This window comes from Protopterus annectens, chromosome 2.part0, assembly GCF_019279795.1.
Source record: "Protopterus annectens isolate FY-2018-M chromosome 2.part0, PAN1.0, whole genome shotgun sequence".
In the NCBI taxonomy this organism is placed as follows: Eukaryota; Metazoa; Chordata; order Ceratodontiformes; family Protopteridae; genus Protopterus; species Protopterus annectens.
Genome location: NC_056728.1, coordinates 1460197 through 1475541, shown reverse-complemented (window position 1 = coordinate 1475541; position 15345 = coordinate 1460197). Strand labels below are relative to the sequence as shown.

The window sequence follows — 15345 nt, the reverse complement described above, 5'->3', positions numbered from 1 at the left end:
TTAGGAATATCTACTGCCTGTGGACCAAAGAGTGACTCCTTATCCTAGGGAGTGTCCAAACATTTGGACTTTACATGCTGTAGGAGGTCTTACTGTCTTAGCCATGCATGCCTCACAATGGCAGACCCAGTGGCTGCGGCCCTGCTGGCAGCCTGTAAAGCATAAAACCCACAGCGAGGAATGGTTTATTACTTGTGAAGTGGAACTGCAAATGTCCATTAATTCTTGAGATAAGGCCTTATTTTCACTGGTCAAACGTTTTTGCTTCATCTGATCCAGCAGTGACTCTTAGTGTTTTATTAAGCAGAAATGGCAGTTCACTGTTTATTTATTTATTTATTTATTTTATTTTTTTATTTTACATTTGTTGACCGGGCTAGTCCAACTGGATACATGTCCATTTTCAGTGGAGGCCCGGGGAGAAAAGCTCCAAGGTCATGGTTAGATTGACAAATACACTGATGATGTTAACACAAGTTAATACTAGTTAATACAAATACAATGATAAAACTATAACAAGTAAATACAATTAAATACACTGACGCTTAAAGGCCAAATAAGAGAAGCAAGAGTTATGTAAATGATTTAACGAGGTACAGATTAGAACAGCCAGACAAGCAGGGCTAAAATAGAGCGTTCTTTGGTTTTGGGTTAGGTGGAGGCAGAGAGAAGCCTAGATGCGGCAGGGACAATAGCTTTTAGTCTGGACTGGAGCAGGGGCATAACCATTTGGATTTCAGGTATGCTCTAAGATGTATTTTAAATTGGTACTGAGAGGTCATAAGTCTTAGGTTGATTGGAAGGGCATTCCAGGATTTGCCAATGGAATTAGCATATAGTGCTTCACCACCAGCGTTGTTAGATTTAATGGTCAGTACTTGTAGACTTTTGGAAGACCTGAGGGAGTTAAGGTTGGAGTACGGGGTAAGTATTTTGTTCAGTGAGGGGGTTTTATGTGGATGGTTGATTATTTTAAAAGCCTGTTCTCATAGATAGTGTGTCAGATGTGTATACTTTCTTGCCAAATTTTTCAAGGGCTCTAACAGGGTCTATATCATAAAGACGAAACATCAAAAGAGCGAATGCTCTTACACAGACCCGAAATAATCGAAGTTGCAAAACCTTGAACGGCCACAACAGCAATTTTTTTTCCTAGAGGAAAAAAAATCGCTGGGCCATTGTTAGGGCTTTGTCATTTCCTCCATTGTAGTGCGATCTCAGAATTGGTATATTTTAGTATAGGGGGTGTGCTGGTCACAGCCCCTCACATCACGGGTTGTGGAGGGCGAAGCCCCCCACTTTATTTTATGTTTAGATTTTTTTTTGTTGGCAGTGATTTTTTTCCCAGGGAAAAAATTTGCTGTTGTGGCCGTTCAAGGTTTTGCAGCTTTGATTATTTGTGGTCGATGTAAGAGCATTCGCTCTTTTGACATTTCATCTTTATGCTATAGACCCCTCTACCCTACATATAATTGAGTAGGGGATTCTTGGGAGTGCTGGTTCTTGAACCCTGGAGTCCAGGACCAAAAATCTGTGGATCTGCTGAAGGGTTATTGAAAAGGTGATTATGTGAAGCCACAACCTTGTAGAAAGTGTCAGATTTTCTGGGTGCCGGGGGAAGGGAGTCTGGTCTCAAAGAGGATTCTCGAAAGACATCATCAATCACCTTCAAAATTGGTGGCACTGGCAGGGGTTTCAGTTGTGGCAGGTGGAGGAATTCCCTGACTGTTTTCTTGGGTAGGGGATAATCTTGCTCTTCCCAGTGTAAAAGTTCCCTAAGGGAGTGTAAAGTATCCCCGAAGTACATGTCCTCCAGGGTTAGGCTGAAGGTAAAGTTTCCTGTGAGTCAGACTCCTGAAAGAGAGAAAAGAAAGAGTCATCTGCAAAGGTTGAGCCTTCCTGATCCAAGTCCTTCCTGGTCTCAAAGGGGTCAGTAAGTACCTCAGGGATAGTGTCTTTTCTCCCTTTCCCAGAGGTAGATTGGGGGGGGGGATGTCTGCCCCTTACCAGGGAAAGCAGGTCCTTGGCCAATTTAACTAATTCCTTTTGAGACTGAGAGCTGGACGGGATGGAAAGATTGGAAGAATATTTCCTAGTTGTAGGTTTATGTTTTGGCTTCGGGGTATTGAAAACACAGACTCCTGAGTACCTCTAAGGTATAATTGCATAGCTGTGTTTACTGGAAGCCGAAGCCTGCTTAGTGGTTTCGGACATGACCGATGAACAGCATTTAGCGGCTAGTGACGATATAGAGGGCTCCGACAGTACACCTGCCTCTGAATGGGTCACGGTATAGGCCTTATCCATTACCTTGATTGCGGGAGAGGGCTGCAAAGGAGCCCCACCAACTTCTGTGGTAACCAGTCATGGTGAATGTTTGTGTTTGGAAGGCCTAAGCTTAGGCAATTTGCATTTAAGTAAAAGCAAGAAGACTTGATAACGCAAAACAATTTATTAAGAACAAAGCTTTCAGGTTAAAAACCCTTCATCAGTGTATAGCCAAAATTAAAAACATTTTGTTTATATATAGTCACACACAGTCCATAATTAACCAATTAACAGTCAATTAAATTCAATTAAAATTTTAAAGTAAAATACAACTAATGCAGGCACATTTGTAAATGCTTTAACACTACTTTTAGTGAAACATTTTGATTAGTACCTGGTAAAACATCACCATTCATTCTCAGTATCCATTCATATTCTTTAATTTCCAACTTCTTATTCAAATCACCTTTTCTTATGTTAACAGTCACCCTATCAATCACCATAAACATAAAAATATGACTATCACCAAATTCATTAGTAAACATTCCTTCTAGTATCAGATCTATGCTCAATAATGTGATCCCTTAAATGTCTGGTTGACTTACCTACATAGAAGGCTGTACATACTTTACAAGTGGCAAGGTAAACAATATGTGTGGTATTACATGTTGTAAAACAATTAAATCTAAATTCTTTCCCACTTGTTGGATAAATAAAATAATTACTCATTTATAATTTCACAACAAGTACAATTATAACAAGGTATTGTAGAATTTTTGTTTACACTTAGTCTTTCCTTAAAATTCATGTCTTTATAACATAATTTCTGCTTAAGACTAGCTGAATTTCTATAGGAAAAGCTAGGTGTTGAATCTGTAATGGAATGTAATTCAGGCAAAGATCTTAATATGCACCAATTGTTAATAATATCTCGTATTTGAGACGTATTTCTATTATAAGTCATAACATAACTTATTCTATATGCATTATTATTCGATCTTCCCAAACAATTTAATTCATCATAACCTTCCATATATAAGTAGGGTTTAGCCATATATGTCATTTGTGATGACATATCATTAATCTCATCATCAAGACATTTTGCATTATAACCCCTTTCTATAAAATTGCTCTTAAGCTCATTAGCCTGTTGTAAATAAATCACAGTAGAAGTATTAAGTCTGCTTATTCTTAAAAGTTGTGCCTTTGTAATGACCTTAAAGATATGCGGAACAAGCATACTAGTAGTATGTAGAAATTTGTTCACGTGTACAGATTTTTTAAAAACAGAAGTCTCAAGTTTTTGTGCCAATATGTTGAAAAGTAACATCTAAAACATTCACACGTGACTCAGAAAAGGTCATTGAGAATTTAAGAAAGGAAGTACTATTATTCAAATACTTAATGAAAGAGGTTAAATCATTTTCATTACCCTGCCACAGAAAAAAAAAACATCATCTATAAAACATTTAAAATAAGCAACTTTGTCTGAATAACAATTAGATTCACTATACACACATTTATGTTCCCATTTGTCCAATACCAAATTTGCATAAGTGTTAGCTACAGGTGTGCCCATCGTTATACCTGATGTTTGGTGATAAATATTATCATTAAAAACAAAATAATTGTTTTCTAATATAAGTGTTAGCAGCTCACACACTATTTCTATTTGTCTACCATCCATACAACCCTTTCTCAAAAGATGTTCCCTTATTGCCTAAATACCATACTCATGAGGAATAACTGTGAATAATGATTGGATGTCCATAACTACCATCAAAAAGTTAGCATGTTGATTCATATTGAACCATTCCCTTAAACTCAACAAAAATAAGGTGTATGTAAATACATACATCATTTAAGTAAGGTGAAAGCTTCTTTTGTAAATATACAGATAGGGGGTTCTGTAATACACCCACGACCAGAGACAATAGGTCTCATAGGTTGGTTGAAACGGTCTTTATGGACTTTTGGAAGACCATATAAAATGGGTAACCTGGCAGTAGGTACAATGAAATAATTAAATAAATTAATGTCAATATCATTCATTGCATGTAAATCAAATATGGCCATATTAATATGTGAAATACAGTTATTTACAGCATTGATATTTACAACTTTAAAAGCACTAGGATCAGATAAAAGTAAATGCACCTTCGAAAAATAATCATTCTTATCCATTAGGACAACGGCACCCCCCCCCATGTCCGCTTCCTTAATAACAATATCATTATTCCTAATTAATCTATTAAGTGCTTCATGCTCATCAAATGTTAAATTAAAATACTTTTTAAAGTAATTTTTATTATACAATTGTCTAATCTGTAATTCACATAAAGTATGAAATGTAGTGACAACAGGGTGACTACTAGGCAAAAATGTACTTCTACGTTTAAATAGAGCACCATTCATTGTTAAATTATTTCTAAAAATTAATTTCAAGTCCAGGCTTCTTGCAAAAAGTTTTAAATCAATAAAGGCATTGTTGAGTCCTTCTAAGATTGAGGGAATACATTTCAGCCCTTTATTGAATAAAGAAAAATTGCCATCAGTCAAAATCAATCCAGATAAATTTATAACATTCCTTTTGGTTACAGTACCTTCATTTAGCCTAATTTCTTGGCATTGTTGAAACTCCTGCTTCTTCCATGCTTCCTCTGTGTAGAACACCCTCTGGATCATTTGCGCTTCTTTTTGATTACTTTCTCGGGCAATTTCAGCCACACTGGAAGCACGCCATGTTGAAAACCAATTTCTGGGGCTGAAGCTCCTCTTATTGGTTGCACCTGTGACGCAGAAAGTGTAGTTGACATAGACGCTGCTGTTTGACTGCTCAACTCACTGCTATTAGCAACCTCAACAGTGGTATTAATATCAATCAAAGAGACAGGTTTCATTACCAATTAAAGGAGTACTAACATCATCCAACATATCAAGAGAGCCAGTTACATTCCTGGAAGTAGTGACAGCGGTATTTTCAATTCTTTGTCTATCAAATGACTTGAACTTCGGCCAGGAAAAAATATGGCCGCTATTAAAGTCATTAATGTCTCGCTTTAATTTATATTTCTTGTCTTTTTCAAGGCTATCATCAAGTGCAGACAATTTATCAACCAGTTTATCATATTCACATATGTATTTAGAAAGCACCATAGAAGAGGAGAGTTTGGTCACCAGTTCATCTATTTCTTTTTTTATATCGAGCTCAGTATCACAAAAAAAGTAATTCATCAAAGCCATATATTTCAAGCCAAGTTGAATTTTCATTTTTTTGCCATTTTTGTAGTAAAGATGGATATAAATTACCATAAGAGGGCATTTTTAACATCCTAAGCCCTCTCGGAATGATGCTCAATTCACGGTAAGCAGCAAAACTGTAACATTGCCATTGTAGAATTTTATATTTTCTTACCCTTTTCTCAAGAAGTTTGAGTTGCTGGAAAAAGGTACTGTCATCCTCACTGCGTTGTATGTTAAATTGCTGAAGCGGTGCCACTTCATTTGAGAATTTCAACAAAGGATTAGCGTGAACACTGAGAATTTTAGACCCATTGCCAAAAAAGGCTGTGTTGTAAATAAAAATTTAGCACCCTTATACCTTGAAGCACAGATGCAATTAGAAAAACAAGATACAAAGTGAAACCAAAGTCCATGTACTGAAATCCAAGTAAAAGCAAGAAGACTGGATAAAGCAAACCAATTTATTAAGAACAAAGCTTTCAGGTTAAAAAAAAAAAACCTTTTTCAGTGTATAGCCAAAATTAAAAACATTTAGCTTAGTCATACACAGCATATAATTAACCAATTAACAGTCAATTAAATTCAATTAAAACCTTAAAGTAAAATACAACTAATGCAGGCACATTTGTAAATGCTTTAACACTGGTTTTAGTGAAACATTTTGATTAATACCTGGTAAAACATCAGCACTAATGAATTTGGTGATGGTCATATTTTTATGTTTATGGTAATTGATAAGAAAAGGTGATTTGAAAAATAAGTTGGAAATTAAAGAATATGAATGGATACTGAGAATGAATGCTGATGTTTTACTACGTATTAATCAAAATGTTTGACTAAAACCAGTGTTAAAGCATTTACACATGTACCTGCATTAGTTGTATTTTACTTTAAGGTTTTAAGTGAATTTAATTGGCTGTTAATTTGTTAATTATGGGCTGTGTGTAACTATATATAAGCTAAATGTTTTTAATTTTGGCTATACACTGATGAAGGGTTTTTTAACCTGAAAGCTTTGTTCTTAATAAATTGTTTTGCATTATACAGTCTTCTTGCTTTTACTTGGATTTCAGTACATGGACTGTGGTTTCACTTTGTATCTTGTTTTTCTAATTGCATCTGTGCTTCAGTGTATAAGGGTGCTTAATTTTTGTTTACAACACAGCCTTTTTGGACAATGGGTTGAAAATTGAGTGATATTCTCAGTGTTCACGCTAATCCTTTGTTGAAATTTTCGAATGAAGTGGCACCGCTTCAACATTTTAACACACAACGTAGTGAGGATGACAGTACCTTTTTCCAGCAACTCAACTTTCTTGAGAAAAGGGTAAGAAAATATAAAATTCTACAATGGCAATGTTACAGTTTTGCTGCTTATCTTGAATTGGACATCGTTCCGAGAGGTCTTAGGGTGTTAAAAATGCCCTCTTATGGTAATTTCTATCCATCTTTACTACAAAAATGGCAAGAAATGAACATCCAACTTGGCTTGAAATATATGGCTTTGATGAATGACTTTTTTTGTGATATTGAGCTCGATATAAAAAAAGAAATAGATGAACTGGAGACCAAACTCTCCTCTTCTGTGATATTTTCTAAATGCATACATGAATATGATAGACCGCTACATAAACTGTCTGCACTTGATGATAGTCTTGAAAAAAACAAGAAATAAAAATTAAAGCGAGACATTAATGAGTTTAATAGCAGCCATATTTTTTCCTGGCCGAAGTCTAAATCATTTGATAGACAACAAATTGAAAATACCGTTGTCACTACTTCAAGGAATGTAACTAGCTCTCCTGATACATTGGATGATGTTAGTACTTCTTTAATTGGTAATAAGAACTGTGTCCGTACTGTTGAGGTTGCTAATAGCAACGGGTTGAGCAGTCAAACAGCAGCGTCTACATCAACTACACTTTCCACGTCACAGGTGCAACCAATAAGAGGAGCTTCAGCCCCAGAAATGGGTTTTCAACATGGCGTGCTTCCAGTGCAATTGAAATTGCCCGAGGAAGTAATCAAAAAGAAGTGCGAATGATCCAGAGGGTGTTCTACACAGAGGAAGCATGGAAGAAGCAGGAGTTTCAACAATGCCAAGAAATGAAGCTAAATGAAGGTACTGTAACCAAAATGAACACTGTAAATTTATCTGTATTGATTTTGACTTTTGCCAATTTTTCTTTATTCAATAAAGGGCTGCAATTTATTCCCTCAGCCTTAGAAGGACTCAGCAATGCCCTTACTGATTTAAAACTTTTTGCAAGAAGCCTGAACTTGAAATTATTTTTTAGAAATAATTTAACAACGGATAGTGTTATATTTAAATGTAGAAGTACATTTTTGCCAAATAGTCACCCTGTTGTCACTGCATTTCATAATTTATGTGAATTACAGATTAGACAATTGTATAATAAAACTTGCTTTAAAAGTATTTTAATTTAACATTTGATGAGCGTGAAGCACTTAACAGATTAATTAGGAATGATGATATTGTTATTAAGGAAGCAGACAAGGGGGATGCTGTTGTCCTAATGGATAAGAATGATTATTTTCGAAAGTGCATTTACTTTTATCTGATCCTAGTGCTTTTAAAGTTGTAAATATCAATGCTGTGAATAACTGTATTTCACATATTAATATGGCCATATTTGATTTACAAGCAATGAAGGATATTGACATTAATTTATTTAATTATTTCACCGTACCTGCTGCCAGGTTACCCATTTTATATGGTCTTCCAAAAAGTCCATAAAGATGTTTCAACCCACCTATAAGACCTATTGTCTCTGGTCGTGGGTGGATTACGGAACCCCTATCTGTCTATTTACAAAAGAAGCTTTCACCTTACTTAAATGATGTACGTATTTACATACACCTGATTTTTTTGTTTAGTTTAAGAGAATGGTTTAATATGAATCAACATGTTATCATTTTGATGGTAGTTATGGACATTCAATCATTATTCACAGTTATTCCTCATGAGCATGGTATTCAGGCAATAAGGGAACTTCTTTTGAGAAAGGGTTGCATGGATGGTAGACAAATAGAAACAGTGTGTGGGCTGCTAATTCCTGTATTAGAAAACAATTATTTTGCTTTTAATGATAATATTTATCACCAAACATCAGGTGCAGTGATGGGCACACCTATAGCTAACACTTATGCAAATTTGGTATTGGACAAATGGGAACGTGAATGTGTGTATAGTGAATCTAATTGTTATTCAGACAAAGTTGCTTATTTTAAACGTTTTGTAGATTATGTATTTTTTTGTATATGTGTGCATAGTGAATCTAATTGTTATTCAGACAAAGTTGCTTATTTTAAACGTTTTGTAGATGATGTATTTTTTTCTGTGGCAGGGTAATGAAAATTATTTAACTTCTTTCATTAAGTATTTGAATAATAGTACTTCCTTTCTTAAATTCTCAATGACCTTTTCTGAGTCATGTGTGAATTTTTCAGATGTTACTTTTCAACATATTGGCATAAAAATTGAGACTTCTGTTTTTAAAAAACTTGCACACATGAACAAATTTCTACATCGTACTAGTATGCATGCTCCGCATATCTTTAAGGGCATTACAAAAGCACAATTTTTAAGAATAAGCAGGCTTAATACTTCTACTGTGATTTATTTACAACAAGCTACTGAGCTTAAGAGCATTTTTATAGAAAGGGTTTATAATGCAAAATGTCTTGATGAGATTAATGATATGTTACCACAAAGGAGATCTATGGCTAAACCCTACTTTTATATGGAAGGTTATGATGAATTAAATGGTATGGGAATGATCTAATAATAATGCAGATAGAATACATTATGTTATGAATTATAATAGACATACATCTCAGATACGAGATATTATTAATAACAACTGGTGCATATTAAGATCTTTGCCTGAATTACATTCCATTATAGACTCAACACCTAGCTTTTCCTATAGAAATCCAGCTAGTCTGAAGCAGAAATTATGTTATAAAGACATGAATATTACGGAAAGAATAAGTGTAAACAAAAATTCTACAATACCTTGTTATAATTATACTTGCTGTGAAGTTATAAATAAGAGTAATTATTTCATTCATCCTAGTCATAAAGAATTTACATTTGTTTTGCAACATGTAATACCACACATATTGTTTACCTTGCCACTTGTAAAGTATGTACAGCCTTCTATGTAGGCAAGTCGACTACACATTTAAGGGATCACATTATTGAGCATAGTTCTGATACTAGAAGATATGTTATGACTAATTCTTCAGCAAAACATACTAATGAATTTGGTGATGGTCATATTTTTATGCTTATCGTGATTGATAGGGTGACTATTAACATAAGAAAATGTGATATGAATAATAAGTTGGAAATTAAAAAATATGAATGGATACTGAGAATGAATGTCGATGTTTTACCAGGTATTAATCAATATGTTTGACTAAAACCAGTGTTAAAGCATTTACAAATGTGCCTGCATTAGTTGTATTTTACTTTAAGGTTTTAATTGAATTTAATTTACTGTTAATTGGTTAATTATGGGCTGTGTGTGACTATATATAAGCTAAATGTTTTTAATTTTGGCTATACACTGATGAAGGCTTTGTTCTTAATAAATTGTTTTGTGTTATCCAGTCTTCATGCTTTTACTTGGATTTCAGTATGTGGACTGTGGTTTCACTTTGTATCTTGTTTTTCTAAATGCCATTTGCATTTAGTCAGATCGACATTGGGATGTGGAATGGACACCATCCCACAAGGAGATTCAGGGGACTCGCTAAGAAATCTTGCTAAAATGTCTGCCTTATGCCTTATAGTTCGGGAGTTGAATCAAGTGCAGAAATGACAATTTGGGATGTTGTATGAAGGTCCAAAACAAGTAACACAGAAGATATGAAAATCTCGGTGTGGAATTTGTTTACCACAACAGAGGCAGTTGTTAACTTTCTCTGACATTAGTTTAGAAAAAAGAAAAAGTTCACCAATGGGGTACTTAGCTTTAGAAGTTTTCACTCTGGAGTGGACTGACTGACGCACGTTCAGCTTCATCTGCTTCAGGCTCTGATGGCAAGAAAGAACTGAGGTAATGATGTAGGCAGACTCCACTTATACCCCAGAGTACTGAAGTCAGTCAAGTGCATCTTATGGTCATAGGAAGAGGGAAGACCTTTTACTCTGGTAGTCGGGCCAGCCAAGGGCTTCCATGGCAGGAAATCCCACAAGTCAGGACTGCAACAGTGAAACACAAAGAACATCATTTAATAGTATTTTGTCAACAGTGATTGGAAATAACATTATCAAGGGTGAAAAGCTATATGTAACCAGGAAAAAAAAATAAAAATTAACTATTGAACCTCAACTATCTCATCCCCTGCACAGTGACCTTTGTTGGGGAAGAAAGTTTATACCCCTCAATACCCCCTCTATCAACTTTGAATATTCTTAATTCAAAACCTCACACAGTTCATGGAATATGGCCATGACCAAATGTGAAAATGTAGCAAAACACACGCTCTTTCTACTTTTATACAATAGCTCTAGATTTGATTAGATCAGCTCATGCAGTCTTATCCACTCAAAATAATACAAACATAGTATAGCAGGCCTTGGTTAAAACAAGTATTATTGTTTGCAAGTGATAGCAATATACAGGAAAACATGGGTGTTGTTGCTGCACTGATTAAATAGCTTTATTTGATTTAGTACATACCAGCATCTTTATCTGTCCCCTCACGATTCATTTTTTCTATATTAAATTTGTAGTTGTTGATTACTAAGCAGTTCCCTCGGGGGATATTTTTCATATCATAGACATCATCATCATCAGCAGCAGCAGCAGCAGCCTATTGAACAAGGATAAGTTATGTTACTGCAGTACACTTTACAGTTCAATGATTCGGAGATATTAGCACAAAGAAGAAACAAGCTGCAAACTTCATTATTTGTTATTCAGTTGCCCAGCCATTCATTTACTGCTGGGATTTAACTCACAGCAAAATTCCCTCTAGTTTTTACACCTTCATCTTGGAATTGCTGGAATCCTTCCAACCTAGGTTAAAACAATTACCTGAGTGCTTGGATTTGAAACTGCTATACTAGACAAAATTGGGCTTGTATATAGCATAATGATAAAAAACTTAATTCCAGAAATTATGCTTTCCCAATTAAACTTTTTTTTTTTTTTAGTTTGTCATTCATCCATTTTTTCTGATAATTCACTTTGTTCTTCACAGCATGGTGGGATGCTACAGCTTATTCCATCAGTCAGTACCTCCACCTCATTGAAGACTGCTATGGATAGGGTGCCACTCTACTTGCAGGAAATGCAAACACACAATACATACACTTATGTGTAATCTCACCACTCAACCTATCTTCTGTCTTTGAAAGGTAGGAGGAAACTCGCACAGACATAAGAAGTCCATGCCGATTGCATACACAAGGCACCACATCCAAGAATCAAACCTGAGAACCTCTTGCTTTGAAGTGGTGATTCTACTTCACTGGAGTACAGTAATGTCCTGCTTATTATTATGTTTCAAAAAATGAAATACAGGTGCTGCCTTACCATTTAGAAAAGGGCTTTGATCATTCCATGTATTAAAAAAATGAGACAGGCACAAGCCTGCTATTTATAGTTCATTTATTTATCTATTTTATTTCTATTTGTTTACTAGATAAGTGATCTGGTATGTAGTCCCTTTTTAGTCACCCTGGACTTGGAAGAGCAGAACATCAATGACAAATAACATTTTGCATGTGCAAATTAACATAAAACTAGTGGTATATAAACTGAGTACAAAAGTAGTGCAGAAAGTAGCATTATACAAATACAAAGATATAATCCGATATTATACACACGTGTGTTCTTATGTAATACTTTATCATAGGCAAGGGGTGGATTAGTTATGCATCTTGTAATTAGAATAATGTAGGAGGTTCCGGGACTAGAATAACATCAGAACATTAGGCTAGTTGTGGTAAGGGATTGCAATGCTGATTCTTTAAGTTTAACAGTTACCATTTAGCTTGACTTCTCTCTGTGGAATGTGTAGCAATTAATAAAATATTATTTAAATAGGCTACTGTCTCTTGATGTAATTCACCATGAATTTGTGGCAACATGTTCCTGAGTAACTATTTCTTTTCTTTAAAACAAGACTTGGGGATTAGATAACTATACTATTGTGTATGTCGTATATCTTGGCATTTCAAAAAATCATGTGACACTCTGCCAATTGAGACCAAAATATAAAGTCATATATTATCACAACGATAACTTAGGATAACTAATAATCCAAAAAGTATGTATTTGCTTGTAGAATTTAATTATTTTGTTTATGATGTTTCAAGCAGACTGCTCCAGTGATCTTTTTTAGGGTTTATTTCATTTGGATTGCTAAGTGTGCTGACAACTCCACATATTCAGGTACAATAACACTTCAAGCATCTATTATTTGCAAATAATAATAATACTGAGAAAAATCTGTACTTTACCATCACTAAAAGTAACATTATACACTACTTTCAAAACTGTTCTAGCAGAAGTTAACCACAATTACGACCACAAAGTAATAAATTAAACCACCACTGGTGATGTAAAGGGATACATTTCTGACTATGGCCAAGGGAATCCTATTCTGATTTGTGGTTTGGGCACTTAACACTAACAGAGGAGGATAGGTGTGACCATCCAGAGAAGGGAGGTGAACATGACATGCATAGCTTCAATCCCTCAGAGGAAGGTTGAAATTGCAGTGGGCATCCTGGGAGTGGTACTATGATCTCTCATAGTGACATTAGTAGCTCATTCACTGCTCTCCTTGCCATAATGGTAGTGAAAGCATAAACTCCCTGATGTTTACCTGGATGACAGCCCTTCTCACTTTGGTGGATCTGAGGATTCCTCATCCCTAGGAAACAAATGGGTTCAAGTCTGACAGGAGGAGGCTTGATGATTGGCAGGCAGAGGGGGAACACAACTAGGGTAAAATGTAATTTAGCTGGGCTTCCACTGTAAAGAAATGTTTATGAAGGATCAAAATCATTTATTAAATTTGGATTCCTTTTTATCAAACGGATTGTATATTTAAAAAGGAATTAGGCAGGGAGGTCCTCTTCCCCATCTTCTTTTCTACTTGTAATTGAATAATTTATGAAATAAAGAAAAATAATACAAATATTGAAAATTTTAACGTAAACAAATTCTTGACTTCAAAAGTTTAACTTTTTTGCAGAGGATATTTTAAATGCTATTTGGAATTTAAATAAATATTTATGTGAAATATTTAACTCTACCAAATACTTTGAAGAAATATCCAAATGAAATTTAATAAAAATAAAACTGAGATTATGCTCATTAACCAATATGAGTCAAACATTTATATAAAAGATTTTAACAAAGAAGTAACTAATAACAGAATTAAATAGTTAAATTTATACAGAAGCAGACAACTATAAATATAAATGAATGTATTATTATGAAAGGTAATAAAAACCCTGGCTAATAAATGGAATATATTTTTTCTTTTCATTTGAGGACAGTTTTACACTAATAAAGATGATATGATTATCAAAAATGTTATATATTATACAATCTATAGCTTTAATTCCAAAAGGGGAATTTGTAAATAAATCAAATAAGGTATCACTGAATGTTATGGTATCCAAAGCAAAATAGAATAACATGTGAAAAATCAATTTGGACCACGGAATAGAGGAATTTGTTTTCCCAGTATCTTAAATTATGCATCATCTTAATCTTTAGTGACTTTTTTACTTTGAGTGGATAATACTTATGAGTCTCAGTGGAAATTATTACATATTTGTATATGTGAAAATTTAAAGCTAAAGTCTATTCCTCAGTCTTTAGATATTTTTTTAAGAATGTGATGTTGCAGCTAAAAATATATATGGAAAGTCCCCCTGTAAATTAAATAAATTTCCAATTATATTAACTTAATATTCAAGTCAACTAAGAACTTTTTAAATGTTTATTTGAAAAAAATGCATGTTTTCTATTTTTCCAGTAGTTTATACTATTTTCAAATACCTTATACTAGAGGTATTTATGAAAGTAATTTATATAATCAAATGTTAAATTTGAAAGGCAAGAATTTTACGTACTGGTTTTAATTGTATCAATACTAAAGTTATTAAAGCTTGATGAAATTATAGACAGGTATAATATCAATCGCACAAGTAAATCAATATTAAATAATTTTATAGTTAACTTTAAGAACATATGAGGATTGATAAATGAGATACGATTAGAAATTATGAAATATTTGCTATTTTTCTGTATAATCATAATGGGTAATGGAGATATTAAACCTGTTTTGTATAAGACAAATTAATATTAAACCTAGATACTAGAATAAATGATAAATAGCAGGACAATTGGTCAAAAAGTAATTTTATGATGCTAATAATGAATGTAAAGACTTATTTTTAAGGCAAGTGAGGTCTACCACTTCTAGTCCTTACTGAGAGATTCTTACTCAGAAATATCTAAAGAGATCATTAATAATACCTTAACAGTTGAATAAAATGTATTAATTAAATGATTCTTCATGTTGGAAATGCAAACTACAATTAAAAGATGACTGGTTGCATATATTTTTTAACTGTGGGAAAAATAGGAAATGTTGGAAAGATTTCCAAAACTTTCTACATGGTTTGTGGTTTGAAACCTGTGTCATTTCTGAGTGATTGATATTAACTAGCACTTCTAGTCTTTCTTGTTTAAACTCAAAACAGTATTCCTTATTGTGGACCTTATTATCAATAGTAAAAAAACAATTGTAAATACAAAAAGAAGTTCCAACAAC

At 33.9% G+C, this 15345-nt stretch overlaps 1 protein-coding gene across 3 annotated transcripts in view; it reads right to left on the bottom strand.

The window, feature by feature from the left end:
• The window catches only part of LOC122792911 (caspase-8-like), a 722590-nt gene that overhangs the window by 232470 nt on the left and 474775 nt on the right, over positions 1–15345 (bottom strand). For all 3 annotated transcript variants that reach the window (XM_044060469.1, XM_044060468.1, XM_044060470.1), the window contains exon 7: positions 11226–11358. In XM_044060469.1, coding sequence (XP_043916404.1) covers positions 11226–11358 — 133 coding nt within the window. The remainder of the gene's footprint in view (positions 1–11225; positions 11359–15345) is intronic.